General features: G+C 56.4%; 1 protein-coding gene and 1 long non-coding RNA gene across 16 annotated transcripts in view; one reads left to right on the forward strand and one right to left on the reverse strand.

Moving 5' to 3' along the window:
- Positions 1-22,695, forward strand: part of CACNA1A (calcium voltage-gated channel subunit alpha1 A) — a 286,823-nt gene extending 264,128 nt beyond the window's left edge. For 7 of the 15 annotated variants that reach the window (XM_047700723.1, XM_047700752.1, XM_047700761.1 and 4 more), the window contains 12 exons: positions 1,246-1,373; positions 3,613-3,709; positions 6,230-6,335; positions 14,897-15,004; positions 15,150-15,250; positions 16,414-16,523; positions 16,639-16,777; positions 16,941-17,054; positions 18,437-18,472; positions 19,541-19,727; positions 20,042-20,295; positions 21,071-22,695. In XM_047700723.1, coding sequence (XP_047556679.1) covers positions 1,246-1,373; positions 3,613-3,709; positions 6,230-6,335; positions 14,897-15,004; positions 15,150-15,250; positions 16,414-16,523; positions 16,639-16,777; positions 16,941-17,054; positions 18,437-18,472; positions 19,541-19,727; positions 20,042-20,295; positions 21,071-21,787 — 2,097 coding nt within the window. In that variant the 3' untranslated portion in view covers positions 21,788-22,695. Of the gene's footprint in view, positions 1-1,245; positions 1,374-2,603; positions 2,701-3,612; positions 3,710-6,229; positions 6,336-14,896; positions 15,005-15,149; positions 15,251-16,413; positions 16,524-16,638; positions 16,778-16,940; positions 17,055-18,436; positions 18,473-19,540; positions 19,728-20,041; positions 20,296-21,070 lie in introns of all 15 variants that reach the window. The other 8 variants (XM_047700733.1, XM_047700774.1, XM_047700743.1 and 5 more) reach the window with 4 other exon arrangements.
- Positions 8,761-14,373, reverse strand: LOC125083867 (uncharacterized). Its single transcript, XR_007122394.1, has 3 exons — positions 14,233-14,373; positions 12,148-12,445; positions 8,761-8,864 (listed from the first exon to the last, which is right to left on the reverse strand). It is a non-coding gene; the product is annotated as an uncharacterized LOC125083867 (long non-coding RNA).
- Positions 22,696-26,708: the final 4,013 nt, after the last annotated feature.

Genomic DNA, 26,708 nt, shown 5'->3' on the forward strand with positions numbered 1-26,708 from the left:
AGTTAGGGACGCCTAGGATTACGGGTTATTTGTTAAGCACCTACTAGGCTTACATCTATACCTTTGTTGAATACCTACTACATGCCAGACCTGATGCTAGGCACTGAGGTACAGGGACAGAACACAGGTGTCTCAGGCTGCAGGGGTAACCGGCAGACGAGTCAGCAGGTAATAGCAACGTGGCCTGATACATGCTGTGTTGAGATGATTCAGACCAAGGGAAGGAAGATTTCAAAGAGTGGCCTGCAGGGACCACGAGCAAGAACTAGAACACATTTGAAGTAGCAGAAACTTCCCTAATGTAAGCAGCATACAGCTCACTGACGTGTGTACCTGAAAAGTCCAGGTGTGGCTGGATCCTGACAGCGGACCCCATCCTCCTCACTCTTCCCCACACTGGCTTCGCTCTCAGAATTTCTCCTTGTTGAGGTCAAACGACGGCCAGGGTGTCAGCACAAATCCCAGGGAAGGCTCGCATTGACCACCTTGGGTCATGTGTCCCTCCCTAAGCAATCACAGTCCTGGGTTGTATGACCAGTGCCTGGGGAGCCAGAAAGTGGGGGTTGGCCACACCCAGCTCTATCCTCTTACAGATAAAGGAGGAGGGTTCCCCAGATGCTGCTCCCCACAGGGAGACAAATCCTGATGTTTACTAAAGAAGCAACATTTACAAAGGATTGGAGGCAAAATGGTGTAATCTCCCACTGTGCTGAGGGCCAGAAGGACATGTGAAAAAGTGCTACCGGGTGCAGATGAGGACAAGAAAATTAATTCATGCATCTGTCCATCTATCCATCCATCCATCCTTCCTTCCATCCAGGAAATAGTTGCTGAATGCTTACTTTGTGCTGGGGCTGGGAATACAATCCACACAGAGCACTGACTTTGGCCTTGTTGGGGGGCTGGTGTGGGAAGATGTGGGGTCATGGTGGTCCCTTGGGGTTGGCCCCCATTTCACATAGCGTCTTCCCCCTCTCTCTCCGGCTCTGTCTCTGTCCATCACTATTGGTCTCTGTCTCTTCGTATTTCTCTGTCTCCATCTTTGTCTCTCTGTCCCATCTCCATTTCTGCATTCATTTCTGGGGTTCCTTGTGTGAGTGTCTCTCCTCCCCCATCTTTTTCTTTCTCTGTCTCCCTTTTGTCATCTCACCCCTCTCCCTCCCTCTCTCTCCGGGCCTCTGTGTATGTGTGTTTGGGTGTGTCTCGCTCTCCCCCACTCCCTCCCGGCCCCCGGGGTCCCCACAGATGCTGAACCTGTTTGTCGCCGTCATCATGGACAACTTTGAGTACCTCACTCGAGATTCCTCCATCCTGGGTCCCCACCACCTGGATGAGTACGTGCGTGTCTGGGCCGAGTACGACCCCGCAGCGTGGTAAGGAGTCGCCCACCCCTTCCAGCCACATCGCCCACCTCTCCGTGGCTGCTAGAGCCCACGAGGCTAGGTCAGGTCCTGGACTTTGGGTTTTTGGGTCACTGGGGAGCTAGCTGGGATCTCCGAGGGGTCAACCTGGAGGAAAGAGACAAGGATCAGCGCCCTCACATGCCACAGGTGAAATGGTTGGGGACCGCCTGCTCGAGGCCCAGGCTTTCTGGGAGAAGAGGGAAGGCATCAAACATTGAGGTTTTGGCCTCCTGCGACTCTCCCCCCAACTGAGAAGCCTCAGGATGGTGAAGACAAGCTAGCCAGACCAGCCAGACAGAGGACGGGGAGGAAGCCAGAGGCCTCTCAGCCTCTGCTGTCCTGGGAGTGATGGGAACAGGGCCGGCCTAGCTCCCTTGGCAGGTGGCATTGGTGGTGAGATCAGACTGGTGCCAGACAGAGATCACAGGAGGCCAGGGCCAAAGACACAAAGCCTCAGGGGTTCTCGCATTTTCGCGGCCACAAAGGGAGCGAGCTCTCCTACCCTTGGGCACCAGAGTGCTTCTGGTGGTGGTTCCAAGGGGTCATTCTCCACCCTGTGCACGTGGGGACCAACATGGAGCTACTCAGAGAAGCTACCCCGAACCTCACCACCCACCAACCACTAACTGAAGAGTCTAGTTCGAGCCGGGCTGGGGGCCTGAGAAAGCATTAATGGGGGCCCTTGGCACCCCGAGTGCTGGAGGGGAGGCCTCCAGGAGGAAGGTGGGGAGGACTCCATCCTTGCTGTTCCCACAGCCCCAGACAGGTCCTCCGTGAGACCAAGAGGCTGGGTTGAGCCACGGGTCTGGGGCTTTGACTTCTGGCTGGTTCCTAACTCTTCCTCTTTTGATTTTAGGTCACAGCAGTTGGATGCTGTCCCCCTATTCCTCGAGCTCCCCCTCCCTGCAGTGTAGCCTGTGTAGATTGGGGAGAAGAGAGATACAGAGAGAGCCCTGGGGGAGGGCCCCTCCTACCCCCACCCCCCCACCCTGGCCCAGAGCTTTCGCACACCCCAACCGAGACCCTCTTCCCCCGGACTGTCTGGGAACAGCTCAGGGAACTTCCCTCATCCCTGAGTCTCCCCAACCCCTTCAAAGCTGGGGGGTCCCCAGCCTCTAGCATCATGACCTTGCTGCGTGCACAGGGAGCTAGCGTGAGCCCAGACCCCTGCCTCCACTAACCCCTGTCTTCTCCTTTCAGTGGTCGGATTCATTATAAGGATATGTACAGTTTATTGCGCGTGATATCTCCCCCTCTCGGCTTAGGCAAGAAATGTCCTCATAGGGTTGCTTGCAAGGTTTGAATTCCACTAAAACCTGCTAGCATCCATGGAATGAGTGTGGCTTGGGGTTCCTCAATATATATATTTCATATATATATATCTATAAAACAGAGCCATCTCTCTTTCTTGCATTAAACTAGAGAATTCTTAGCCAACAGAATGCAGTCACATAGACTCGATGAAGCATGGGACATAATCTCTCTGTTCCCTTCAGCCATTTCTGCTTGCTCTTAGCTGAAGCTGCCCATCCCAGGGTCTCAACGGCACCCCAAATCAGACACATCGGGGGGTCGGAACTGTGCACTGACCCCCCCATCACCTCCACTCTCTCCCCCTCCACCCTTTGCCTCCCAAAGCCCCCAGCCCTCCTCCCGCCCCCCTTCCCCTTCTAGGCCCCCTCAGAGACCAGCCTCAGCCAAACCAGAGAACTTGACCCAATTTTTAAAATAACACTGAGCCAGAGCCTTGTGCCAGTCCCTCCAAAATGAGACCCCGCCTTTCCTCCAAGCCCCACCAGAACCCTAGCTCAGAGTCAAAACTGAATCTGACTTTTCTCTTTTCTCTCTCTCTCTCCCTGCTCATGAGCAGTGAAATGATCTTTTTTTAATGACCTTTTCTTCCATTTTTTTCCTCCTGTTTTCCATTTATTTGAAACACCTATTTTATTGTTCTCTGCATCTTCCTCTCTCTATTTTTTCGGCTCGTGTGTTTTTTTTTTTTTTTTTTTTTTTTTTTGGTTTGGTTGGATTTTTGTTTTGGTTTCTTTTTTGTTTTTCTTTTTTTGGTGTTTTGTTTTTTATCTTTGTTGGTTTTTTTTGTTTGTTTTATTTTTTTAATTTTTTTTTTCTTTCCGTTTCTCCCTCTCCCTTCACCCACCCCTTTCTTTGGTTCTCCGTTCCTACCCCGTTTTGTTTTCGGTGCTGCCAGGGGCCGCATGCCTTACCCGGACATGTATCAGATGCTGAGACACATGTCTCCGCCCTTGGGTCTGGGGAAGAAGTGTCCGGCCAGAGTGGCTTACAAGGTAGTCTACCCTTGCCGACCACCGGCGTCGGGCACTGGGGATTTTTCAGCGCTGACCAGGAACGACCAGCCGAGTCTCTTTTTCCGGATTTACTCTTCTTCTTTTTTTTTTTTCTCTTTTTCTTTTTCTTTTTTTCCCTTTCCTCGAGTAAATGGATCATGACCGTCCCTTGACTCTAAGCAGCACACTGTGTCCGTCTTTTCTGATGAGTGTGTCTTGGTGTTTTGAGACTCCATTATGGCCGACACGCCGGGGGGGAGGGGGAGGGAGCCCCCAGTCCCCTCGCACCTGGTCCCCTGGGAACCAAATTGGACACAAACATGTTTCAGAGGGAATGCCACCTTGCCTCCTTTCTGCTCACCCAGAGCAGCCTCCATACCCAGTCCCAGGCCGGGGCAGGTACCTCACAACCTGCGGGGGTGGGCTTTGGCCCCAAAAAGGCGAGGCCCTGCCCCCCCATCTTTCGTATCTTGAGCCCCCAGGTCCAGCAGCACCCCACATACACCTGAAGCTGATCTCTGACCTAGGGCCTTGGGGGACTCAAGACCTCCCAAGGGGTACCCGGAGCCTCTCCTCCCTCCACCTCTCCCTCACCCCCAAAAATTGCTTCCCAAGCCCCAACCCCTATGCCACCCATTCTCCCCCAGACACCCCAACATGCCTCTCCATTGTTCCAGAGTGGTCAGGCAGGCCGCAGCTGGACCCCTGGACCGTGGCACCCTGATGCAGGCCATGCACGCTGCCTTGGCGGGGGCCTGGGGCGGGCAAGCACCATGGCCGACCGGGGGACGGTGCATGCTGGCTGAAGGAGCAGGGGTCCTGCCGCCAGGCGGCTGGGCTGGGCCACCCCTCCAGACCCCCTGTCCCGGAATCTCCCTTGGCACCCAACGACAGATGCTCTGTTCCCTCCAGCTCATCCACGAGAAGTTCAGGGATGACCTTTAAAAATTGCCCCATCATCCTATTCTCCCATCCACCTTGCAACGCCCCCCCCCCCGCCCTCTGTGTCTGTGAGAGTCCTCCCTCCCTTTCTGTTAATGCATCCTTCTCCCTGTAACCTCATCCCTCCTCCTTCCCAGTCAAGACTGGGAAGAGGCTGTTCCACCAGCCTCTCTGACAGGCCTCTCTCAGCACCTATCCTTCCTCTAGCTTTCCTTTTGTACCTTCTCTTGGTCTCTGCTTGACTGCCCGTGCGCTTGTGGTGTGCGTATGTGCGTGTGTGCGCACGTGCACGCGTGCACGTGTGTGTGTGTGTGTGTGTGTGTGTGTGAGAGTGAGAGAGAGAGAGAGCGTGAACCCCCTTCCCTTCCTGGTCTCTGTGCAGGGCCACCAGGGGTCCATAGGCACCTTTGTGCAAATTTGAAAAGGACACCCTTTCCACAGAACATTTTGTCTGTTGGAAAATTGTTGTAATCCACCCATCTGGCAAAAACAAGATACTTCTTTGCTATCTGCTGAAAAGTTGTCATTTAAATATACAAATCTGTGATTTCTAAGACGGTTAGCCCTTTGTGCAGTGCATAACCTGCACAGCTGTGCACAGCAGTCCAGTCTGTGTGTGTTTCTCTGTCTACCACCTCCCTCCCCACCCTGCCCCAATCCCTCTCTTGTGTTCTGTTCTGGGTTTGCCATCCCTCTCCCCATCTCCAGCTCTGTGTTTTCCTGCTGATATATGTCTGAATCCCCTAGTGAGCGCCTAACTCACCCTCAACCCCCATCTCCATGCCACCTCAGCCTGGGCTGGTACACACCAGTCCAGCATACCTTCCTACAGTACCAAGCACGGGGGACAGAGCCCCTGCTTGGGACACGGGGAGTCTTTTCTTCCCTGGGCCACAGGAATGCCCCCTCACCCTTCCCCCTGCCATCGCACAGAGCCAAGATCGGACATGCCCCTGAGAAACACTTCCCACGGAGCTATGAATGAGTCTCGAGATTCCGTCTGCATGCGCACCCCTGTCTGCCGTTCTGTGTGTCATGGCCTCGCTGCATGTCCGTGAGCGGCTGCCCCGTCAGTGGGGGGCCGCCTGCCTGCTGCTTCTCAGAGGAATGATGTGGTCTGTGCCCATCTGGTCTGGTCTGGGCCGAGCCGGGGGAGGAGGCGGGAGCCGGTGGCCCCCCGGCGGCTGTGGCCGGGGACCACTGTGCCTGGCTGCTGCATGATCTGCCGCAATCTGCCTTGCGCTCTTCTTCTCTGGGGTCAGAATGGCGCGGAGCCGTCCAGAAGAACTCTGGGGCAGGACAAGGAAGGGTCTGGCCAACCTGGGAAATGCCAGCTCTGGGATCCAGCATGCGGGAAAGGGAAGGGCGGGGGCTGGTGGCCTAGGAGAGCCCCAGAGCTCTCCCCACGAAGGGAAACCGGAAAACAGCGCAGGGGATGGATAACCTGAGGGTAGGGAGCATCTTTAGCCACCGCCTTCAGAGTTCTTCCTGGGGCTCCTAGGGTAGTGTGGGTCTGGCTCACGGGGGGCCTGGGAGGGGTGCCTGGCAATGACTGCCCCCGCTTTTGGTTTTCTGTAGAGGCTCCTTCGCATGGATCTGCCCGTGGCAGATGACAACACCGTCCACTTCAATTCTACCCTCATGGCTCTGATCCGCACAGCCCTGGACATCAAGATCGCCAAGGGTAAGGGCAGGAGCGGGAGCAGAGAGGTAGGACAGGATGGAATTGGGGCCTGGGAGGGGAGAGCTGTGGGCAGCCAGGGATCCCACTCGCCACATGAAACCAGAGGTGCCACTGCCCCATCATGAGTGTCATCCCATTCCCCACTCACTCAGCAAACATCCAGCAGGCGCTGCCTGAGCGGCCGGCACTGTGCTCAGTGGCTTCCGCCTCCTGTGGGAGGGGCTTCCCCCAGGAGGGTCTGAAGGAGTCAGATGGACCCCTAGGGAGAAAAAGTGCTCAGGCACAGGGACCAGCAGGTACAAAGGCCCTGGGGTAGGAGGCCATCCATCCACCAATATGTTGAACCGACTTGCCCTTTGAGCAAGGGGGTGACTGACCAGACTCACATTTGAACAGGTTCCCTCTGGCCACAGAGCAGAATTGTCTGGAAGGAGGTCACAGTGGAGTCCACTACCCCGTGAACACAGGAGTACTGCCTAGACTCAGGGGATGTGGAGTGTTTAGGTTCTGGATATTTCTTGGGAGCTGACCCGGCCAATGACCAATGGAGGGGATGAAGGAAAGAGAGGAGTCAAGGCCACCGCCAGGGGCTGAGCCCTAACCACAAAAAGGACAGAGCCGTTGTTACCTGAGACAAGGGAAATGTAGGAGGGTCGGTTCCGGGCTAAGGAAGGGCAGGAAGTCGGTGTCAGCCTAGAGACACACAGAAGGCAGGGGAGTCTCCAGCTTAGATGTCCTATGCGGGACACTCCCCAGGAACATTCTGAAGGAGGCAAGAGAATGAGTTTTCCTGACTGGGCTGAAGGTGAAAAGTCAGGAGACATCAGACACTGATAGGAGACTGGACAAGCTCTCCCGGGAGATGACTGTGAGCTGAGGGATGCCCCCAAAGACAGCCCGAGGCCACTGCAGGGTTAGAGGCAACAGAGAAGGGGTGACCAGGGAGGCGAGTGAGGGCCAGGGCAATGTGGGTTTTTGGAGGGTGTCTCCAGCATATCAGGCACTATCCAGTAACCAAGGAAGACAAAGCCCAAGAGTGACCCGTGGATTTTGTGACAGGCAGCTCTGGGGGAGTGGTGAGGGCCCCTCCTCCCCTCCACCTGGAATGGGGTTTGGAGGCCTGACAGTAGACCCGACGTGACTTGGCAGCTGGTGGGACAGAAGGACAGAGAGAATGGTGCATACAGGTCATCAGGGGGCACAGGGGCTGACAGAAGGCTGAGTTCCTCGTCCAGCCCTGGGCTGGAAATCAGGACACTAAAGAGAGAGGCTAAAGCCACCAGGAGGTGAAGAGGAAGGAAGACAGAACTTCAGGGACCCAGGTTCCTTCCAGGGTCCCAAGGGAAAGAGGATGAGGAGGAGCCAACACCAGAAGTTGCTGGGGAGGTGGAAGGTTTCCAGGAGGGAAGTCAGCAGCTTCCACTAGGACACCGCCCGGCAGAGGGGAGTAGGTTGAGGACAGACATAGTTAGCCAGAAAACATGCAGTGAAAGTTCCAAGAGCAAAAAGAGCCCCAGTATAGCAAGAGAGAATCAGAAAGAGCAGAGATGGGGCGCCTGGGTGGCTCAGTGGGTTAAGCCGCTGCCTTTAGCTCAGGTCATGATCTCAGGATCCTGGGATCGAGTCCCACATCGGGCTCTCTGCTCAGCAAGAAGCCTGCTTCCCTCTCTCTCTCTCTCTGCCTGCCTCTCGTCTACTTGTGATCTCTCTCTGTCAAATAAATAAATAAAATCTTTAAAAAAAAAAAAAAAGAAAGAGCAGAGATAAGGCTCAGGAGAGGACAGAAGTGGGGGGTGGGTCAGGCCCTTGTCTGGCACAGACTGCAAAGTCTTTCTCCTGCACTAAGTCAGAGGTGAGTGGCTTAGGCCTGCCAGGCAGCTCGGTGCTCGGCAGAAGTCGGGCCCAGGTCCTGGCTGTTTGTGGCTCTACACTCCCAAGACTGTTTCTTTTTGTTTGTTTGTTTGAAGATTTTATTTATTTATTTATTTATTTGAGAGAGAGATCACAAGTAGGCAGAGTGGCAGGCGGTGGTGGGGGGGGTGTTGGGAAGCATCCTCCCCGCTGAGCAGAGAGTCCGATGTGGAGCTCGATCCCAGGACCCTGAGACCATGACCTGAGCCAAAGGCAGAAGCTTAACCCACTGAGCCACCCACGTGCCCCAAAGACTATTTCCTTATCATTGTGGTTGAAGCTGGTCCAGGTCCCAGCCCGGGGAAGCGAGGAATCCAAAGGGCAGGCAGCAGACTTCTAATCAGGTGGGAGAGTTATGTTCCGTGGGCTTATCTTCCCCACCTGCCCTGTCCTGTCCTCACTGTAAACCTGGGCAAATCACACCCTCTCCGAGCCTCAGTCCACTTATTAGCTAATTAGGCCACGTAAAAAACAACCACAAACATAACAGCTTAGAACACCCACTTAACAGCTCTCAGTCCTGTTGGTCAGAAGTCTAGACAGGCTCAGCTGGGCTCTCTAGGATCCCACAAGGCCAAAATCAAGCTGTTGGCCAGGCCGGACTCTTCTCTGGAAGCCCTGGGGGAAAATGTACTTTCAGACTCATTCAGGTGTATTCAGTGGCCTGTGACCATCGGCCTGAGGGTCTGCTTCATTGCTGGCGTTTGGCCAGAGGTTGCACTTAGCTCCCAGGGAGGCATCTCATCTTCTGTGTACTCCAAATCTGTCTGACCTCTCCTGCTACCAGCTGGAGAAAACACTCAGCTTTGCAAGGGCTCACCTGATTAGGTCAGGCCCACCCAGATAAGTCATGTATCTTACAGCTGGCCGACTTGGGACTTTAATTACACTTGCAGAAGCCTTTCCTGGCAGTCCCTAGACTAGCAATTGATCGAATAACTAGCGTCTTGGGGCAGAAGGCAGGGGCAGCTTCAGAATTCTGCCTGCCATGTTTCACTCACCTATAAAATGGGTCTAACTGTGCCCCCACTCTTGGTCTGCAATGCCTTTGTGATCCAGCTGCTGTTTCTCTCTGGGGACCTGTTCAGTAGTCCCAAGAGAACTCCAGACTCAGATTCAGTGATTACCTAGAAATTCTCAGAACCAAGAAGCACTATTGGACTCACAATTACGGTTTATTACAACAGAAGGATACTGGTTAAAATCTGCAAAGCAGAGGCACAGAGGTCAGGGTCCAGGATAGACCAGGTACAGACTTCCAGGTGAGTCACGTGGGCAGCACTGATGTCCCAGCAACAGGATGTGACAACCCAGATGAAGTGTGGCCAACTGTGAAAACCCACCCAAGCCCTGGTGACCAGAGTATGCGCTGGAGATTGGCCGTGTAGGCCTGGCTGACCTTAGTTACTCAGACTCCAGCCCCTCCAGAGGTCACACTAATGGTGGGTCACATGGCCCAAGACCCCCACCACAAATCCCATTGTTGGGGTAAACTATCTCATGTGCCCAAAAGACACTTCATCATGCAGGACACTCTAAGGACATAGAGGTGACCTCCCAGGAGCTGGTCAGAGAGCAGTCCTTTCTTTCAGAATGCCGAATTGTCCTTTATCATGAGGATAGCATCTGTGGGACTCCAGTCAGGCCAGTCTCTATGACACCCACCAGATTCCCTACATGAGGATTTCAAAGGCCTCCATGGATGTGCCTGATTTTGACTGTTGCTGTTGTCACTCATACTCCAGACGCTACTCAGTCCCCAGAGGGTCATGCCCCTGGCATCTCTGAGCCAGGGACCTCTCCCTATCCTGACTTTGGTGAGGGCACCAGGCCCTCCCAGAGCTCCACGGAGAATAACTGAGCCAGTTTCCGGGGTTAGGGAAGGTTCGCTGAGTGCTTGGGGACAACAGTTAGAACAGTGATGACAATCACAGCCTTTTTAGTTGACTTGTGTCTTAGGAGGGCTGAAAGTATAACACTTATTTTTTTCAACAGCTCCATTTACTTCTACACACACTGAACTCCTTTCCAGCAGGCAGGGGGCAGCATGGGAGAATGGATTAACCTCCATCATACAGATCCTCCAAAAATTGGGAGGTCATTCTTAGCTGGATACTTGGAAGAGAGAGGGCAGGTCCCTCCGCTCACCTCTATGTCCCCTCTCTGTCTGTCCCTCTCTCTCCTCCGTCTGTCCCTCCCTCCTCCCCACCCCTCTGTTCTCTGCACCCAGGAGAATCTCATCTTTGGGGAAAGTCCTTCTCTCATGTTTCTCTTTTTCCTGGATGTCGTGTCTGAACCCCTGAATTCTCCCTCCAAGGGACTCAGTCTGTGTCCTTTCATTGCCCCCCTGCCCTCCCGCTCCCCCTGGCTGTGCATTGAGGCCAGAGCCAACCACCAACCCAAACAGAAACCCAGTTAGCAGATCCAAACCCCCAGCCACACACTAACACTCCAACTTCTGCGGAGAGCACACGAGAGCTATAGAAACGTGGAGCCACTACCAGCCCAGACAGGTGTGGGGGTTGGTGCATGGAGAAAAGATAAACCAGAGCCAACTATTACCAGACATCTCTGCACCTGTCTGGCATCCCCTATGCCCACATGGTCCTCAGTCCTGACATGCCACTGGTTGTAGGGGGACCTCAGCTTCCCAAAACAGGAATGCCACCTGCCATTGTCTTAGAAAGGCCACAGCCCAGTCTAACCCCACCCAGGGTCAGCCTGGCCCCTCATTCAGGATTCCACAGGGCTGACCAGCCAAAATACCACTGTCCTTCCCTTTAATCTCCCCCAAAGACCAGACTCTCTCTGCATGTGGGATCTGCCAGAACGTCGAAGGTTCTGGGATGGGCCTCATGGGAGCTAAGTGGCTTTGACCCGGGTGCACCAGAGAGGGTGACCTCCTGGCATGTTGTTATCCACCCGGAACTGCTGGCCACGTTGGCCATGGCTCACTGAACAAGAGCATTCATTGAGTGCCTGCTGTGTGCCCAGCCCTGTCGTTGGTATGTGGGACACAGACCTGAAAGACGAATGAATCTCCAGTCCTCATGGGGCTGCAGGCAAAAAGGCGACAAACGATAAGATGATAAATTCGTCGAGTATGTAATGTGTTGGAAGGTGAGGCATGCAGGGGAAAAGATAGAGCTGGCGGGGGGGCGGGGAGGTAGGGGCTGGGGATTCGGGTGGGGGGAGGGGTAAGCCCTAGGTCAGCCAGGGGCGATCCTGCCCCCAAGGGTCGTTGGCACTCTGGAGACATTTCTGGTTGTCACATCTGGGAGGGAGCTGGTGCCAGTGGCATCTGGGGTGTAGAGGCCGGGGGATGCTGCCAAATGTCCTCCAGGGACAGACTCAGAGCCCAATGTCGTGCAAAACAGGATACAGCTGGGGAGGACCCAGGACGGTAAACCCTGGGACACAACTGGTTTGTGAGGGACTGTTGCCTGCGTCCAGGAGGACCTCCTGATCCTGGCCTCGCCCCACCCCGGATGTTAGTAATTCTGTCCCTGGAGGAGGAATAAGTCTGAAGTTCAGCCTGGAAGGGAACCCCAGGACCCCAGCAGAAGGCCACCTTGAAGTCCCCAAAGGATTCTCCCTTTGTTTAAATGTGAAATGACAATCCCGAATGGGAGACTTCCCAGTGAATTGAAGCAGAGACAGTCAGCGGTGGTGATTCTTAGCCAAGGGACAGTTCTATCCCCTAGAGGAATCTTGGCAATGTCTGGGGACAGTTTGGTTGTCAGGACTTGGGGAGGGAGGTGCCACTGGTACCAAGAACATGGAGGCCAGAGAGGATAATCACCACCCTGCAGTGCATGGGGTGACCCCCACACCCAGAATGATCCAGCCCCAGGTGTCCACGGTGCTAACTAGGTTGGGAAACCCTGCCCAGATCCCTTACCTAACCCACATGCCTAGAGCGAGCGCAACAGTCCGCTCGGGCTGTTATAACAAAATACCAGAGACAGGGTGGCTTAAACAATTTATTTTCTCACAGTTCCGGAGGCTGGAAGTCCAAGATCAAGGTGCCAGTGGGGCTGGTTCCTGGTGAGGCCTTCTCCTCGTCTTGTAGATGGCCACCTTCTTGCTGTGTCCTCGCATAGCCTGGGGTCTTTCGCTTATAGGAACAGCAGTCCCCTGGGATCAGGGACCACCTTTATGACCTCATGTAACTCTGATTACCTCCTTAGAGGCCCTACCTGCAAATGCAGTGACACTGGGGATTAGGGCTTAAACATGAATTGGGGGAGGGGGACACAATTCTGTTCTCGATGGCAGGTGTGTTTTCCTTTTCTTCACAGAAACAGGAAACCTATAAGCTGGAAGGAGAAAGTGACTTTTACTACGAAATGCCACATTCTCTTTTTTTCCCTTCCTGGGTCTCTGAGAAGGAGCCACACAGCCTCCCCCCCTCCGCCGGCACCTCAATTAGCTACAGCGGACAGCAGATAGAGCTGGTAATTCCAGCTGCTTCCCATAAGGAAAGAAAAACTATGAATTAGTGTCAAGGGTCTTGAGAGCTTAACAACACAGGGGATTTTCCCAAGGGTCTCCCATGATAGTACTGAACTCCCAACTTGAGTCCTGACCCACGAATCAGTCCCACCCCCATGCAGCTTGGGGTGAGTGACCACACACCCCTGCTTCACCAGTGGTGTAAAGACAGAACGGACCGTGGAATTCTCCCTCTAGTGGGTGAGATGGGGAACAACATCATGAAGTGATTTGAAGGAATGAGAGAGGCAGAATGGCATCCAAAGGGGTGCGGGGAGGCTGTTTCAGGGAGGGGGGTCAGCTAGAAGACCTGTTTGGGTTTGGGAAGGGACCTGAAGGTGGTGAGGAAGGAAGCCACATGGATATTCGTAGAAAGAACGATCCTGGCAAAGGAATAACCTGAGCAAAGGCCCTGAGGCAGAACCATGCCGGGCATGTGTGAGGCACAGCAAACAGTCTGGAACAGAGTGAGCAAGGAAGGAAGTAGAGGAAATAAGGGCAGATGGCGCAGGGCCTTGTGGGGTCAGGGTGAGGACTTGGGCAATCACAGGAGTGAGGGAACAGAACACGGAGAGCTCAGAGCCAAGGCATTGGGGGATTGGCTCCAACGGGGCCGGCGCCCTCTTGTGGTGGAGGTGTGGGCGGACACAGAGTCCTGAGCAGAGGCACCTGCCCTTCTGCAGGCAGGTCAGTCCCGCGGGGCCTCAATAGTCTCACTCCAGAACGAGTTCTGAGCTTTACCTATGCACTGGTAAAAAGGCCCTTCTGGAGGATCTTTCCCAGAGTAAAGACATGTGTGTTCGGGAGCACATGTGTCAAGGTGAGCAAAGGCTCCAGAGAGTGCCTGGCAGACGTCTATGCTTTGACCCACATCTGCTGAGAAGCTGGACCCGGGCTCCAGCGGTGGGGCAGGGGTGGCCCAGGGAAATGGAAGGGCAGGGAGGACAGACGCTGGGCAAGGAGAGGTCCACGGGGAGTGGAGGCAAAGCGGGATGTTGGGAGTGTGAGGCTAGGAGCTGCTACTCAGCCAGCTGCTAGAATTCTGAAACACTTCCCTCCTGGCTGGTACTGGCCCCTGCCCTTCCCCCATCTCCGGGACCTCCCCCACCCCACCCCATAGTCCAGCAACTACAGGGTTAATATTTGGCCCAACAAGGGGCCTTGTGGGCCTTGCTCTAGCTGTCCCTCCATACCTGCTGGTAAAAGTTTGGAACAGCGGCCCTGTGCCCAGAGTTGGGGAGTCGGAAGCAGTAGTAGAAGGGGGTTGGGCTGGTGTAGTGGTCAAGATGGAGGAGAACGTGCCCGTGCAACAAACAGCCCTGAGGTCTCCCACCGACCGAGATTTGCTTCCCACTCCTGTTCTCTGTCCTTCCTGGTGGGCAGGGAGCTCTGTTCACCAGCCACCATGACAGACTTTTGGAAAAAGAACGCAGGAGTGCCCCCACAGGCCACTAAATCCCCTGACCCTGAAGTGGCCACTCAGCGCGCTCACGCTTCATTGGCAAGAAGTCATCACACGACCCCCTGGCCAAGCCCAGGGGTAGGAAGAGCCAGGCTCCTGGGCAGTCAGGCTGGACAGACCAGGAATCGCTGGCAGGGAGCCTTAATGACCTCCATGGGCGGGGTGAGGGACCCAGGATCAGCAGTGGCTGAAGGTAACATCCGTGGGAGGGGAGACTTGGTTGAGGGAGAAACCACCCCTATCAGGGCTGCTCTGGGACCCATGGACTCCTGTCGTAGTCATTCCTTGGCAGGACACTGTCCTAAGGCTGCACACATACTAGCTGCTTTGATCTTCAGACCATTCTGTGAGGTAGGTCCTACTGCTGTCATCCCATTTTGCAGATGGGAAAACTGAGGCACACAATGGTAGCTTAACACCTGAGCCACACAGTGGGTAAGTGGGAGCCAGGCTGGGACCTGCGCCTTCCAGCTCCTCCTGATGCTGCCTGTCCCCCAACCCCCAACATAGCGCCACCACAGACCAGAGCCCACATGGTCATTTGTCCTCTGGGTCAGGCCTGCAGGGAACTGGTGACCCATGGCAAGCAGGATTCCAGGGCCTGAGTTGGCAGGAGTTGCTGGCTTTCCAGCTGCCCCGGAGTCTGGCTGACCCCCAGGCAGGCAGTCAGGGCCTCTCTGTGCCCACGTTGCAGGCGGAGCTGACAAACAGCAGATGGATGCTGAGCTGAGGAAAGAGATGATGGCCATCTGGCCCAACCTGTCCCAGAAGACACTGGATCTGCTGGTCACCCCCCACAAGTGTAAGATCCGCACCTCCGCACCTGGCCTGGCCCCAGGTTCTGCCCTGCCAGGGTGGGAGGGGGCAGGGAGAGAGGAGGCTGGAGCAGGGGCTAGGCTGGCACACACAGGGCCCCCACCCACGGCGACCTCACCCTGTGCCCCCAGCCACAGACCTGACCGTGGGCAAGATCTACGCGGCCATGATGATCATGGAGTACTACCGGCAGAGCAAGGCCAAGAAGCTGCAGGCCCTGCGCGAGGAGCAGGTATGGCCCTGGGCCCTGGCACCCTCCCCACTGGTGCTCTTTCCCCTGCGGGCCCCGCAGTGACAAATCAGAGCAGCGGGGCATGGCCAGGACACAGGACAGGTCACCGGAAAGTAGGGCCGGGCCGAGGAGGCGGCCCGGATGAATTCATCTGTTCCGCCAACACTTATTGGGCACCTACTGTGTGCCAGACACTGTTCTCGGGCCTGGGGCGGGGGTGCAGCTGTGAGCAAAACAGACCAGAATCACTGCAGAGCGGACATTCCAACAATAAGTGACTAACATGGCAGGGAACAGTAAGTGCCCTAAGAAGGCATGCTGGGGAAAGAGGTGCAGTCTGAAACCGGTGATCAGGGAGGCTGCCTGGAGGAGGTGATGTCGGGCAGAGACCCAAAGGAAAAGAAGAGGGAGAAAGCCACGTGGATGTCTGAGGGAAGAGCGCTCCAGGCAGAGGGAACAGCAGGCCGGAGGTCCTGTGGCAAGGCTTTTGAGTTTGGAGAAGAGCGATGCGGCCAATATGGCTGAACACAGCGAGCAAGAGGGGCGGCAAGGGGGCGCCCGGTGGCTCAGTTGGTGAAGTATCTGACTCGTGATCTCAGCTCAGGTCTTGAACTCCGGGCGGTGAGTTCAAAAAAAGAATGGAGACAAGGGTGGGAAGGTGAGATGGCAAACTGTGGAGAGCCTTGGGGGCCCTTGAATGTTTGGTCCCGGTCTGCTGGGAGGCCCTGCCCTCGGAGGAGAGAAGTGACCACACTCAGGTGGTCGCTGGCGCCCTCTGGTGTCCGGGGTGGGTTAGGGCTGGAGAGGGGAGCCAGGGGAGGATGGCACGGTCCAGGTGAGGCCATAGGGCCAGAGCTGGGTGAGAAGTGATCCTGTTCTGCACGGCCTTGCAGGGAGGAGTCTAGTGGACTGGCTGATGGAGCGAACCTGAGTGTGAGAGAGAGAGAAAGAGTGTGTGTGTGTGTGTGTGTGTGTGTGTGTGTGTGTGTGTGTGTGTGTTGGGGGTGTCAAGAATGACAGCGCTGGGGGGCTGGGCCTGCAGGGGGAAGCATTGAGTGTCCTCTGCACAGCTGGCCAGATCTGGAGTCTCGAACACCCTCCCCAACCTACTCACTGCCCCGCCTGTCCACCCTGTACCCACACACTGTTCTCTGCCTCTCCAGAACCGGACACCACTCATGTTCCAGCGCATGGAGCCCCCGTCTCCAACCCAGGAGGGGGGCCCCAGCCAGAACGCCCTCCCCTCCTCCCAGCTGGACCCAGGTGGAGGCCTGTGAGTGTGGCTGTGGCCAGGAGGTGGGGATGGAAGAGCAGGGGGGCACCCTTCCCCAGTGCAGACGCCCCTGGAGTGCCCACCGCCACCCTGTCCTCTGTCCCCCCCCACACAGGATGGCTCATGAAAGCAGCATCAAGGAGAGCCCATCCTGGGTGACCCAGCGAGCCCAGGAGATGTTCCAGAAGACAGGAACATGGAGCCCAGAGCGGGGGCCTCCCACCGACATGCCCAACAGCCAGCCCAACTCCCAGGTGCCTCTGTCCCCCCCGCCCACTGCCTCCCAGCTCCCAGGCCTAGGCAGCCCAGGAGGGAAGGGTGTGGGCCCCACAGCCGCAGCCGCACACCCACCAGGCCACCCCTGGGGCCCGACGGTCGGGCCGGGAACTCACCTGGCCTCGCCCTCATGTCCCACAGTGTGTAGAGTTGCGAGAGATGGGCAGAGACGGCTACTCGGACAGCGAGCACTACCTCCCCATGGAAGGCCAGGCCCGGGCCGCCTCCATGCCCCGCCTCCCTGCGGAGAACCAGGTGAGGGCTTTCACCCACCCCCCTGGGGCTGGACTCGGGCCCCTGGGGTCCAACACACAGCCCAGGGCATCTCTTTCCTCTGGGACCCGGGCTTGGCAGGGGGGCCCACCTGTGCTCTCCGCAGCAGGGGGCAGGCCCACCCTGGAGTGCCCAGAAGGCCTGGCCCTCCAAGCTCCCCTCTGATGGAGAGCAGAGAAGGGAAGGGGCTCCCCTGGAGCAGGACACAGTCGTCACTGCCAAGTGCTTTCCAGCTATCCAGGTTGGAGGGGCCAAGGCAAGGGGATGTGGAGGTCATGTGGGGGTGTTGGGGGGAGGTGGTATGTCGGGGCTGGGTGAGCTGCAGTCAAGAATACGCACGCACACGCGCGCACGCACACACACACACACCATGTACGCATGTGCTCATACTGCACACACAAACACACATGCACGCACATAGGTCTGCTATCAGGAATTTGGCAGGTCCTAGGACCGGGTAGCAGAGTCTGGGGTGGGCCTGGAGGCAGCTGGGGTTTGTATTTCCTGTCTGGTCTTCGTGGGGGCCAGTGGGGGAGACAGGGGCATATGCCTGGTGTGTGTCTGTGTGTGGCTGGCTGCTTTGCCCAGCTGCAGAGGCCACTTGGTTAGTGGGGCGGGTTGCGGGGGGAGGGTGGGGTAGGGAGATGCGTGATCCCGCTGCCCCAGGCTTGCAGGGACAGAGGGGCCAGAAGCCAGAAGCATGGCTGGCTGCCCGCCCAGCCTGAGAGGCACGGTGGCATGTGGGGCTGGGGCAGGCTTCCCGTGTGCTGTGCCGTGGTGTCTGCACGGGGGGGTCAGCGGTGGGGGGAGGCTGTGCTGTGCCTGGCGGGGCCAGGGTGGCTCAGGGACCTGGCTGGCCTCTGGCTGCAGAGAACCTGGGTCGGGGGGCACCTAGCTGCATGTGGCTGCCAGCCCCCCTGCCCCGTCCATCCCCAGGACAGAGTCGCTGGGCCCCAGGAGAGGGTCGGGACAAGCCAGCTGACGGCCGCCCCCTCCCCAAGCTTTGAGTGTCAGCCAGAGCCAGGGCTGGGGCGCATTGCATGAAGCAGAGCCCAGGGCCAGGGGCCTGTGGCCACGCCATCCCATCTGTCGGTCTCGTGCCTCTGCCATCTGTCTGTCTGTGGTGTCTCCTGTCTGTCTCCTCTGTGCCCGTGGGAGGCTGGCCAGCCGGGCCTGGGGTCACCCACGCACCAGGGACTTTAACCTCTTTCCCTGCTTCCCTTGCTCCCCTCCCCCACACTGCCCAGGTTTCTCTCCCCAACCCTGGCATCTCCATGTACCACCTCTCCCTCTCCCTCTTGGCTTTTATATTTATTTTCTTCTTTCTGTTTTTCTGTGTGCACCATCCCGTGGGGCTGTGACAGAGGAGAAGGGGCCGGCCACGTGGGAATAACCTCAGTGTATGTACCTCACCGCCCGCCTCCCAGCTGGGCTCCGGCCCCCTCTTCCCGCCCACCCCCCCTCGTGGGAGTCCTGTCATCTCTCCACCCCTTGGACCCCGCCCTTTCGTTGCAGACTGCACCCCCCTCGCCCATGAAGCCCCATCCTTGTGTGTTGTGTCCTCTGTGTGCCCTGCCGGGGGGGCGGGGTCTGCCCCCTACCCCCTCCCCCATCTTCACCCCCAAGCCCCCAAGCCAGGAGGTGCCATCTTTCCAAGAAACCTGATCCTCAGTCCCACCGGGCCCACGCCTTTTCAGAGGCTCTCCTTCCCCTGACGCACCCCTGACCCTCTGGTGCTGAAGCCTCATGTCCCTTAAAGTCAAAGTGCCACTGACCACTCAGCTGGGCCAGCCCCGAGTGCCATCCTCCTCCTCTCCTCTCCCAGCAGCAGAGAACCACAGGCCCCTCTCTAGGGCCTGACCTGGGAGGTGCAGCTCCCACAGGCTCCCAGACTGCAGGCCAAGAAGAGCGGGTCCCCCCCAGGGCCTCAGATGCCAGGGCAGCCCCTCCAGGGCAGGCTACAGGAGCCAGACTTGGGGGACCAGGAAAGACCGGTCCCCACTCACCCGAGGAAGGACAGTGAGCTGGGATTCTTGGTGCCCGGCCCTGGGCGCATAGGAGGCCTGACCACTGCGGGCCCCCTGCCCTGCCGTGGGAGGAGAGTAGGCAGGATTGAGGGCAGGGCCCTGCTGCCCCGCGGCCCTGGGGGACACTCTGGATGGGAGAAGCTGTCCCCTTCAGCTTGCCTATGTGTCTCTGGCTGAATGGCCAGGGCTGGGTGGTGGTACCTCTGGGGTGGTCTTGAGAAGCAACAGGAGGGGGTCGGACGGGGCCTCCCGGCAGGAGCCCCACATGGGCCTGGGAGGAGGCAGAGGCATCCTGGTGGATCGGAAGCCGAGCCCCATGGCCCGCTCGGACTCTGCCCCGGGTGGTCACACCTGGTCACTGAGGGCTAATGGGGCAGAATGGACTGGGACCACTTCATGCAGGCTGCTGACCCTGGCCTGCTGGCCTGTCCACCCTCCCAGACCATCTCAGACACCAGCCCCATGAAGCGCTCAGCCTCCGTGCTGGGCCCCAAGGCCCGGCGCCTGGACGACTACTCCCTGGAGAGGGTGCCGCCTGAGGAGAACCAGCGGCACCATCAGCGGCGCCGGGACCGCGGCCACCGAGCCTCTGAGCGCTCCCTGGGCCGCTACACAGACGTGGACACAGGTGGGCTGCCCTGCGGGCCCCAGGAGACAGAGGAGGGCAGGAGAGGAAGATAGGGCAGAGCAGGGCAAACATGGAGAGAGAAAAGGAGAGGCCTGGGCGTGGAACAGGACTCTCAGGGGACAGGACCAAGGGACCTCGAGCTGGGCCAGGGGCTGCTCAGAGCCTGGGGACCAAACAGACCTCCTTGGTCCAAGAGAAGAGGCCCCTTTCTAGAGCCTGCACCCCCCACCCAGGTGACCTCCTGGGTGCACATCTCACCCACTCCTCCTTCACGGCCATCTGTTTGTCTGACCCCCACCCCAACTCCGGCCCAGGCTTGGGGACAGACCTGAGCATGACCACCCAGTCCGGCGACCTGCCATCTAAGGAGCGAGACCAGGAGCGGGGCCGGCCCAAGGACCGAAGGCACCGGCAGCACCGCCACCACCGCCACCACCACCCGCACCCCCCACCCTCTGAGAAGGAGCGCTACACCCAGGAGCCGCCTGACCACAGCCGGGCACGGGCCCGGGACCAGCGCTGGTCCCGCTCGCCCAGCGAGGGCCGTGAACACATAGCGCACCGGCAGGTGGGTGTGGCACTGGGCGCCCTGGACCTGAACCCCTGGGAGACCAGTGTGAGGGCGGGGGGCACACCATAAGAGCCCCTCCAGGCAGGGTCCTCTCTCCCCACTGTGACCTCCAACCCTGCCCACCATTGGGGTCCCCAAGCTCCCGGGGAGGGGGAGAAGCCCGGCAGGGGTAGGCACTGGCTCCCCACTCTGCCCCCCCAGCCCCCCTGCCCGCCCGCCGCCCCCTCCCCTGCCCCGCAGCTGCTTCCTCTTTGGTTGTGGATCACGTTTGAGTTTCTGGCCAGCGAGGTCCCTACGGCTCATGCCCCTGCTGGCTGCCTGCTGCCTTTTGCTTTCCTTTAACCCGGCTTCCGTTTTTGTTTCGATTATGATTTCTGTCCTCTGGACGCCTGTGAGTAATTTTTGAAACTTCTGCTATTTAACCCCGAAACTTACAAAACTCCATTTCTCATTTCTCTTTTCACTTTGTTGTGTTGGTTTTCGACTTCCCCTCCCTCCTTGTCTCTGACTCCTCCTCCCCTCCTCCTCCTCCCCCTCCTCTTCCTCCTCCTCCTCCTTCACCTCTTCCTCCCTGTGGCTGTTGCTTTTCTCCTTTTTTTCCATTCAAATGTCCTGTGTCCCCCTCTCCTCCTCCCCCGTCCCTCCTCCGTCCCCTTTGGTATTCCTATGCCCCACCCTCTCTCCCGCCCGTCCTCTGTGTCTCCTCCGTCTCCTTCTGGTTGATTTTGTTGTATCTTTTTTTTTGATTTCCTTTGTTTCAATTTTCGTGTAGGGCAGTAGTTCCGTAAGTGGAAGCCCAGCCCCCTCAACATCTGGTACCAGCACTCCGCGGCGCGGACGCCGCCAGCTCCCCCAGACCCCCTCCACCCCCCGGCCACACGTGTCCTATTCCCCCGTGATCCGTAAGGCCGGCGGCTCGGGGCCCCCGCAGCAGCAGCAGCAGCCACAGCAGCAGCAGCCGGCGGCGCGGCCGGGCCGGGCGGCCCCCAGCGGCCCGCGGAGGTACCCGGGCCCCGCGGCTGAGCCTCTGGCCGGGGAGCGGCCGCCCGCGGGGGGCCACGGCAGCAGCCGCTCGCCCGCGATGGAGCGGCGGGTCCCGGGCCCGGCCCGGAGCGAGTCCCCCAGGGCGTGTCGCCACGGCGGGGCGCGGTGGCCGGCGTCCGGCGCGCACGCGTCCGAGGGGCCCCCCGGTCCCCGGCACCACGGTTACTACCGGGGCTCCGACTACGACGAGGCCGATGGCCCGGGCGGCGTTGGCGGGGAGGAGCCCCGGGCCGGGGCTTACGACGCGCCACCCCCTGCGCGACATGCGTGCTCGCCCAGGACTCCCCGGGCCCTAGGCCCGGCCTGCGCCTCGCCTTCCCGGCACGGCCGGCGACTCCCCAACGGCTACTACTTGGCCCACGGACTGGCTAGGCCCCGCGGGCCGGGCTCCAGGAAAGGCCTGCACGAAGCCTACAGCGAGACCGACGACGACGACTGGTGCTAAGCCCGGGCGAGGTGGCACCCGCGCCCGCCCGGCCCCCCCACGCACCCCACGCACACGCCCCACGGGGAGGAGCCGCGCACAGGCCGCGGGGCCACCTCGCTGCCACCTGCCCAGCACACAGGGGAGGCCCGGGAGGGGCCCAGGAGAGGACCTGCCGGACGACCCCGGGCTCTGGAGGGAGTCCCCAGGACCCGGACACACCAGGGTGTCCCGCAAAGACCCTCGGCCAGAAAAGCCGCTCCTGGGCGGTGATGCGCCCCCCCCCACCCAACCCCGACCCTCCCCCGCACGACGGGGGCCCTCGGGGGGGGGCAGACAAACCACACAGCCAAGGGATTCGAATTAACTCAGCCATTTTTGGAGAACCATGGGGAAAATGGAAATTAAAAAAAAAAAAAAAAAAAAAAAAACATTTTTAAAAGAAAAAAAGGGGAGAAAAAAAATCGCTTCTATTGATGAGTTTTATCATCTCAATCGAATCTTTCCTTTCCCTGGTGAACGCGAGCTGGTGGCCCGTGTGGCGGAGAAGCCCGAAGTGAAGCTGAAACCCAGCGTCCCACACAGACCTCCACCAGACACTCATACCCCACACACGTTCTCAGACACACACAGGAGTGCTTGCTGGTTATACCAAACCCTACTATTACTGCCTGCAGAAATCAATTTAAAAAAAAATAAACAATTTTAAAAAGGACAAAAAAATTAATGATTGAGAAAAGAAGCATTTTTTCTGACATTTGGTCCTGCTTGAAATAACAAAAGAAAAAGAAAAAAAAAAAAACCACCACCACTGATTTCCTTTGCTTCTTTTTTCCTTTTTCCTACCTTGTTTGAAAACTGTGGGCTTGGGACTGTGAATTACTGCATGACATTCAAAAAGAAAAAAAAAATAAAAAAGTTGAATCAAAGGGCTTTTGATTGCACTGGTCTTTATCCCTCTGCAAATCGCTCCCCAGGTCTCTTTGGGGGAATGGTAGAAGGAGGCCCTTTGAACGTGTTCGAAAGTAGCCAAGGAAGCTGTGACTCTCTAGGTATCCAGTCTTGGCGATGTCTTGGTGTTGCTCCAGAGCCAACAAAGAACAAGGCAGACAGGCTCTGTGCCTCACCGCACTTAGCGGCCAGAGCTCTAGAAATCCTGGCTACCTTAACAAGCCCAGGAAAGCCAAGGCCAAAAGCCAGGTCTTTGCCAGCTGTCCTGGCTGGAAGTTAGAGCGGTGCCCCCCACTGCCACCCCACGCCTCCACCCTCAGGCACCCAGTTCTCCCGCCATCTGCCTGCCGAACAGGTTCTACCTAAAAGTAACCGTTCTGGAAGATCAACCATCCCACATGACCATCCTGCATGACTGGGCCAGTGGGACCCCAGGGAGCACCCGTGAGGTTCCAAACATTAGCAGAACTCCTATGGGAAACACCCTGGCAGTGGGGATCCTAGAGCTCAGTCAAAGCAGCCCACCCATGGGTGGGAATGGATGGTCATGACCAGCTCAAGATGCCAGCAGTGTAGCAGACGTATAGGGGGAGGTGGGGTGCTTACAGAAGGGACTGACAGCCTACCCTCCATTCCGCTTCCATCCCACCCGGGGCACCTGCCTATACCCTCCCACTCCAGACTTATGGAAGCTGACCCCACAGATGGAGATGGTAGAAGACCCCCTCCCTGACCCCCATCCTCAGGGCCTCACCTCCCTGCCTATTCTGTGAATGCCTCTGTGAATGTGGCCAAGAGCTACAAAACTGCAGTCAGTGAGTTTAGGAGATGAGAGGGCTGTGTTGATTCAGGTGAGCAAAAGGCCTGTTATAACCCCTTGTTCAAGTTGAGCTAAGAGGCCTTTCTTTGGAGCACCTCCCTAGAGAGGGTTTCAGAGAACCCCACAAAATCTATAGACACAGAGATGGGGGTGGTCCTCAGGGAACATCTGGGTAACAGAAGAAGGAAAATCAGAGGCCAGGCATCGGGAGACTAACCACAGACATCTACCACACCCCGTTTGGGGCAGTCACTGGACCTGAGGAGCTTGGCCCTGCCACCCTCCCTAGAATCACTCCCAGCTCAGCTCCAGCCTCACTGACTGTGTGACCTTAGGAAAGTGACTTAACCTCTCTGTGCCTCTGTTGTTCCATCTGTAAAACAGAAATAATAATAATAAGACTATGACAATTAAATGCATTAGTCTATACAGCTGCCAGCAAACTTTGCCTTAAAGGATCAAAGAGTAATATTTTCAGCTCTGTGACCCAGACAGTCTCTGTTGCAACTCTTCAACTCTGCCATTGTACCAGGAAAGCAGCCAGAGATAATATGTTAATAAGTGAATGTGGCTGTGTTCCAATAAAACTTTATTTATAAACAAAAGCAGTGGGCCAAATTGGGCCCTTGTCCCACATCTGACATTCCCAAACATTTTGGTTATCAGCGTCTCTTTACATTCTTTTTTTTTTTTTAAGATTTTATTTATTTATTTATTTGAGAGAGAGAGAGAGAGCAGGGGGAGGAGCAGAGGGAGAGGGACAAGCTGACTGACTCCACGCTGAGCTTGCAGCCTGACACGGGACTGGAGCCCACAACCCTGAGATCATGACCTGAGCTGAAATCAAGAGTCAAAAGCTTAACCAAATAAGCCACCCAGGCACCCCCTTTCCTTCACATTCTTAAAAAAAATTGGGGGGGGGGGCGTCTGGGTGGCTCAGTTAGTTAGGCGACTGCCTTTGGCTCCGGTCATGATCCTGGAGTCCCGGGATCGAGTCCCGCATCCAGCTCCCTGCTCGGCAGGGTGTCTGCTTCTCCCGCTGACCTCTCTCCTCTCATGCTTTCGCTCTCTCCCTCAAATAAATAAAAATATTTTTTTAAAAAATTGTTGAGGACTCCAAAGCATATCTATTAATGTGGGCTACAGTCACTTATATTTACCATTTAGGAATTAAAACTGAGAATTTTTTAAACTACGTATTAGGTTTGTGGGGGGGGGTTAAGATTTTATTCATTTAAAAAAAAAGATTTTATTCATTTATTTGAGGGAGAGAGCAACACAAGCAAGGGGAGCGGCAGACAGAGGGAGAAGCAGGCAGAGGGAGACACAGGCTCCCCACCGAGCAGGGAGCCAGATGCAGGACTCGATCCCAGGGTCCTGGGATCGTGACGTGAGCTGAAGCCAGACGCTCAACCGCCTGAGCCACCCAGGCGTCCCTACATACTAGTTTCTAAACCACAATCAATAATAAACCTACCAATAGTAATAAAATAAAATAAACCTTAGAGTAATAATATTTTTAATGAAAAATAACCACATTTTCAAGGAAAAAAAACATGAAAAGAGAGGCTTTGTTTTACGTTTTTTGCATCTCATTCATGTCAGCTCACAGAAGACAGCTAGCTTCTCACATCTGCTTCTGCGTTCAGCTTGTTCCAATATCCCACATCTTCTGGAAACTCGACCACACACGTGTGAGAGAATGAAAGTATTAAAGGCACAGGACATCTTAATAGCATTATTAATAGTATTATAATATATAATATGTTCTCCGAACCTCCCCGTCCCGGAGTGAGCAATTGCTTACCACTGACATTATCACCATGGCATCAAAGCAGAAAGTTTGACAGATCTTGCTCTAGACCCCAACCACCCTTGAACTTACCTTGGGCCAAGAAGGCTGAGAGACTCCAAACGGCAAGGCAGGCAGACCTGCTTCTATAATCATGACATCTAGGAAGTGACCAGTCCAGCAAAAAGCTAAATAGAGGGTTTTGACTTCCTACCCAGGCATTTTAGCCAATCACAACCCCAGCAGACTTCTAGAGCAGCTGCCTGCCCAAGGCAGGGCTGGCCTCTGGCAGAGGTCCACCTCCCATGGTGCCGAGGCTATTTAGGAGCACGTGGGCCCGTCTGCAGCCAGGGAAGCCACAGCCATCTGTCCGTGAGGAAACAAGGCCCACTGCCAGAGCCCCGCAACGACCCCTGGACGCAAAGGCCAAACCTGCGGCTGAGTGTCAGAAAGCTGGACCCCAGGCCTCCACCACCCACACCTTCAGGCTAGAGCAGGTGTAAAAGGCCCAGGAGACTCAGAATGAGGGATCAGGAGAGGAAGAGGGAGGATGTGGCTTGACTTAAGCCCTGGTTTCACAAATCCCTCAGTCCCCTACATCTGGAAGGCTGACAAAGGGGCAAGGAAATGGAGACTCTGAAAGCCGGGCCTGCCATGCAAATGCCCTGGGCAGCACCCCAGGGTTATTACAGGGCTTATTACAGATGTGTCCTCAGTGCTTCAAGGAACTGCTTCCCTGTAATCCACAGCCTCCACTTGCTATCTCTCTGAGCCTCAATGTTCTGTCTATGAAATGGGAACTTACCACTGTGTCAGGGAAGCAACACATTGTCTCTACCCTCTTAGATTCAGTGACTGTGGCCTGTGAATTAAACTAATGAATGACAGATTAATAGGGAAAAAGGCATATCATTTTCATGAATATTTATTTATTTTTTTTTAAGATTTTATTTATTTATTTGACAGAGAGAAATCACAAGTAAGCAGAGAGGCAGGCAGAGAGAGAGGAGGAAGCAGGCTCCCTGCTGAGCAGAAAGCCCGATGCGGGGCTCGAACCCAGGACCTGGGATCATGACCTGAGCCGAAGGCAGCGGCTTAACCCACTGAGCCACCCAGGCGCCCCTCATGAATATTTACATGCATAGAAAAGCAGTGAACTTCAAAGAAGTTATTAGACCCAGGGGTTTAGATACCATTTTAACAAAGAAAAGGGGATTTGGGCTTCCAGGGATGATAAATGGTGGGGAAATGACTAGGAAATGTCTGGTAGAAACGAATGGAAGATAAAGGTTATTTTCATAAGGTTTGTTGATGATACGGGCTCGTTTTGGTGCCTCTTTATCTTCAGTGATGAGTCACTCTTCTCTTCCTGATATAGG

The sequence above is a fragment of the Lutra lutra genome, chromosome 1 (assembly GCF_902655055.1).
Source record: "Lutra lutra chromosome 1, mLutLut1.2, whole genome shotgun sequence".
Taxonomy (NCBI): domain Eukaryota; kingdom Metazoa; phylum Chordata; class Mammalia; order Carnivora; family Mustelidae; genus Lutra; species Lutra lutra.